Source organism: Penaeus vannamei, chromosome 27 (assembly GCF_042767895.1).
Source record: "Penaeus vannamei isolate JL-2024 chromosome 27, ASM4276789v1, whole genome shotgun sequence".
In the NCBI taxonomy this organism is placed as follows: domain Eukaryota; kingdom Metazoa; phylum Arthropoda; class Malacostraca; order Decapoda; family Penaeidae; genus Penaeus; species Penaeus vannamei.
In genome coordinates this window covers 16,176,418-16,181,417 of record NC_091575.1, presented here as the reverse complement: position 1 = coordinate 16,181,417, position 5,000 = coordinate 16,176,418, and the positions used below count along the sequence as shown (strand labels likewise).

The 5,000-nt window shown below is 42.0% G+C and overlaps 1 protein-coding gene across 1 annotated transcript in view; it reads left to right on the top strand.

Annotated features, from left to right (window-relative positions):
- Positions 1-2,935: 2,935 nt before the first annotated feature.
- Positions 2,936-5,000, top strand: part of LOC113818133 (longitudinals lacking protein, isoforms H/M/V) — a gene marked incomplete in the record, with an annotated part of 62,881 nt that continues 60,816 nt past the window's right edge. The window contains 3 exon segments of the mRNA XM_070140887.1: positions 2,936-3,432; positions 4,273-4,361; positions 4,542-5,000. Of these exon segments, the coding sequence (XP_069996988.1) occupies positions 4,281-4,361; positions 4,542-5,000 (540 nt within the window).

The window sequence follows — 5,000 nt, the reverse complement described above, 5'->3', positions numbered from 1 at the left end:
TCAATTCGACTTCCCTCTCATTTTCCAGGAGGAATGGTGAATGGTTGAAACAAATAAATGTACTAAACGCCTAAAGTCATGTAACACTATGGTAAAATATTGTGGTGAAAAGGGGAATCCTGAGGAGGACACTGTTGCGAAAGAAGGGATTTGCGTGGGTATCCAGGTGGGAGAGTTAAGGATAAAAGGGAACGAAAAGAGAATGATGTACATGGAGAAGGAGAGGATGGGCTTTGTTGGGAAAGAGGGGGAACCTGAGGGGGAGGATGGATATCAGTAATTACTTTGAATGTAGTAGGACTAGGAATAGAGTGATTGGAGGGTGGATGAGGGACCGGAACATTTTCTTGGGTCATGTCTAGGAATTCTGGGATGTCTTAAAGTTTCTGGAGGGGATCTGGGAAGGGACGTCAGAGAAACAAAGGATCTCTTGTGAGGAGAAGAGGGGTTAGATGTTCAACGAGTAGAGGAAAAGAAGGGTGTAGCAGAGGGTGTGGAAGTCGAAGATGGAGTAGAACGTTTAGGTTGTCTGGTGCCACGCGTAAAGTGAGGGGGAAGAATGGTAGGTATTAGAGAAGGGGTATAGATTGGAGTATCTGGATTTAGAATGGGAAAGGGATTTGACTGGGGGATAGGGAGAGTAGAGGTAGGATAGTATAGGGTAGAGGGAAGAGCGACTGGGGAGATGCAGAAACGTCATGTGGAGATGGGCAGGGGGGGGGGGGGGCTGGAGTGCGAAGGACTGCTTTGGAATAAGTAGAGGGAGAAAAACCTCGTCGTCGTGCTTCCTGTCTAGCCTCATGAAGAGTGAGACCTAGTTTGAATCTAAGAAATGCTACCTCACCTTCGGGCTTATATAGGCAGGGTAGCTCCTATGAAATACGTCATAGGAATCGCCACAGTTGACACATGTACGTGACTGAGCAGGGCAATTTGAACGGTCATGACCAGGTTGGGCACATAGAGGGCAGCGGGCTATGGATCGAGTGTTAAACTGGGTTACCAAAACGCCAACATTTCTGACATTGACGGGGAACAGGACGAGGGCGGGAGGAAGATGGGGTGGTGCAGTAGTTCTGTTGGGGGGAGGACAGTAAAGATGAATAGTAATAAGGGAATAGGGGGTAGACATTGAAGAAGACTGTGCAGTAGGAGATGGAGAAGAGAATGTTGGGAGAGAAGAAGGGGTTCATTCTGGAGAATGAGTAATAACCTGGGTGGGTGGTTCAGAATGGATAGAGTTGTCAGTAAACGTCGAGACGGTATTAGTATCTGTAGGAGGGACAGGGGTCGGACAACCATCGAAATCGAAATCAGATAGGCTAGTTGGTATATTGGAAAGCCTTAATGCCCCTGTACACCATAAAGGGTAAGAGCTAGGCAATTAACCAAAGGAATACCGTGTTCATGGCTCCAGGAGGCCGTTCATGACTGACATAAAGCCAGCCTTTCATCCTTTCAGCATGGCTCTCATACCTTAGGAATGGGACAGAAGTAGGGGTTGGAGAAGATACGGAAGAAATGAGGAGAAGAAACGACCAAGCAAAATTAGTTGAGGCGAGGGCTGAAGTCCTAGGTAGGGGCAAGCCCTACATTGGGCCCCAGTCTGTCTCCTTGATCACCCCCCCCCCCTCAATAATAACGAGTAAGATATTGGGAGAGTTTACCAGGATGAATAACCATGAAATCACAGAAAATGAAGACAAGAAAAAATCAACCCTTTAATGAAGTCCTTATTTTTGCTCATATCCAAAATAGGGCGTAAATATGTGCAGACATATAAATAAACTATTAGATAGTTTATACAACACTGTTCTCTTGAAATTCAACATATATCCATCTCTTCCTTAACTCCAAACAGCTGCGGGAACTACAAAATCTTCAACGAAAATGTAACCTTTGTCAGTGCCATCTCTTGGTTGTTATTTTTTTTCATATTAGTTGGTGTAAAGGGTAACAATTCTTTGTTTCTGACTGTACCTACATTACATCCTATGCTAACAGTGAGATAACTTTATTCATTATTATCATTACATGGCCCTATAAGTGCTCAGTCCTCAAGGAGCAACCTGCCTCTCCTGTTTACCCTTTTCTTACATTGCTATTAGGTATGTTAATAACATAATGGTAATTTCTTGAAGACCTCAGGAAAGATGAAATCGGGAGAGATACCGAGTCCAGAGGTCTCTATTAATTGACTCCTTACTAGCTAAGCACTTGTGTAGCCATCTACATTTCACAAAATAGAACTACAGTGAACATCTCTTTGCCCAAGAGCAGTGGAAAAAAGTGTGTGTGTGTGTGTGTGTGTGTGTGTGTGTGTGTGTGTGTGTATGTGTGTGTGTGTGTGTGTGTGTGTGTGTGTGTGTGTGTGTGTGTGTGTGTGTGTGTGTGTGTGCGTGTGTGTGTGTGTGTGTGTGTGTGTGTGTGTGTGTGGCGTTAAGAATGGGAGAGGCTAACTCGCCAAAATCAAGTTTTGAGATAAATGGGGTTAAGGTTTGCGTTTACCCCTGCCCACGTGCTTTGCGCCAAATTCATAACCTTTATTCTCAACCATTGGTGTGCGCATTAACCACACCATTTTTTTCATAGAAACCGGGGTTGCAAAAATAGCCTTTTTTTAATGCATCATATATTTAAAAACACTTGAGTATCTCTATCTAACATATACGTATAAATATCAATGTGACTATACCTACTGTAAAAATGTAGACAATGCAATATGCTTTGTACATGCAGAATCAAACTGTAACTGCTTTATTTCCTTTGTTTAGATACATTACGCTGTGACTGGATACAGGTCACACTTATGAGTGTGGAAGAAGAAAATAAATAATTTTAAAGGCGTCTTTTTACAGATTATTATTGGATACGAAAAGCAGACACAAGTGAAAACTGTATTGCGCTACATCAAGCTGCCCGAAGCCGAAGCCACCAAGCTTGTGACGCTATTCCCAGCCATCATCACGCTGGTTGATCATTCATTCATACTGGGACTATCGTGATTTCTCAATACTTATGAATTTGTGAATGACGGTCATTCTATATGCCTTCTTGCTGTTATCAAATATTGTGACTGAAGGGAAATTAAAGTGAAATTCTACGAATTTATTGGTGATGATAAGTCGCTGGACCGCGCTGGGTACGTTATAAGGAAACGTCCGAATTCATGATCGTTTTATTTGACACGGTTCCATAGATTGATTACTTAATCTTCGTGTGAATAGAAATATGGTCAATGATGTATCATTACTGAATGAGAGTCGCTTTTAAGATTTTTAAATATAGGTTAGATTTTCGTGGTATTATGAAACCGCCTCGAGATAGTATCAAAGGATTCAAACACAGCCCAGCGAAAGACGCCATGTTTGCTCTGCGCGGCGAAGAGGAAATGGAATTCTCGTAATCTACGCTTCTTGTCAGCGAGATAAAGTGAGTATTGACGTAGCCAAATGGTGTACCATCTAGCATAAATATACGGAGAATAGTTTTATATGAAATTCAATCTAAGAAGTACCGGGGAAGTGTCATTGAGGGGAAATAAGGGCGAGGGCGCGGGGTGACGCTGGGGAGCAAGGGTGTCGGCGCAGGAGTTAAGGCGTGCGGCCTCCCTCCCCTTTTCCCCGCTTGCTCGCTCGGCGTTATTATACCTCTCCTTTTGTCTTGATTAGAGTGCACATGTTAAACAGCATTTTGCACGAAGATCTTTAATAATCGTATATTCATTTAAATCATGATAATGGATTTCGAAACCAGTTAAAAGAGGAAGATCGAGTTCCCGCATTGACAGTTCAATACCGAGTCCAGGACGAGGCTGTGCGCGGGAGAAGGTTGGCATGTTAGGCCTCTCCCCGAAGCATTTCTTCAAAATTTCATGCCGCAGATTCCCGTGGACGGGCTTATGAGGTAGCTTTACTTTTTGTGATACGTGCGTATGATGCAACAGTAATCACTTCTTGGTTTGGATTAGCTAGCGGCTGTAATAGTGAGATAGGGAACCAAATTGCTTTGTTTTGAGTGTATGGTTGAAGGGTTGTGGAATTAAACTGCTTTGGTTTGAATGCATGGTTTAAAGGTTGTGGAACCAAGGTGTTTTGTTTTGAGTATGTAATTGAAGGGTCAAAGGCATTCTTGTGTTGATGGAAAAATTAATGTGTTCCCTGGGGTTAAGGCTATAGTCTTAATACAGTATCATGATGTAGGTGTACAGTGGGTGAAACTTACTTTGATAAATATTTTGTCTAATAAAATTTATAATTTTCCCCTCAACAGACTACACCATGGCGAGTGGTTTGTTGTCTCTAAAGTGGAATAACCACCGGACAACTTTCTTCCACGTCCTCTCCACTATCAGGAGCAAGGCAAGTAAAAATTTGCATATGTGAAATTGATGTATCATTTGTAATTCTTTACATAGATATTTAGGTTAATGATTTTGATATTAGAAAGCCTTATCTTATTTTCCTTGGAATATACAAAGTTGCTAAACGTAAGAAAATGTGGAGATAGGAGGGTAATAAAATTTGTTTTTACAATTTCAGGAGTCTTACTGTGATGCCACCATTGCCTGTGATGGGAAGTTTTACCCAGTCCATAAACTGGTGTTGTCAACATGTAGTGATTATTTTGAACAGATGTTTGAAAGGACAAATTGTAAACATCCTATTATAGTGTTGAAAGATATTAGACATGAGGACCTTGAGGCCCTCCTGAACTATATGTATGTAGGTGAAGTTAATGTGTTACAAAATGAACTGGCTGGACTAATAAAAGCTGCAGAATGCCTAATGATAAAGGGATTAGCAGTGCCTGATGAAGCCCCAACTAAAGAATCTAAAAGAAGTTCGGGGAGTGGGAAAGAAGATAGTCCTGTAGCGAAAAGAAGAAAGAAAGACGATGAACCTAGGTTATCAACCACCTCAATTAACCAGCATGTACAAAGAGAAACAAGAGAGTCACCCAATGTGACCTCTACTCAATCCCAAAGACATTCAGCGAGT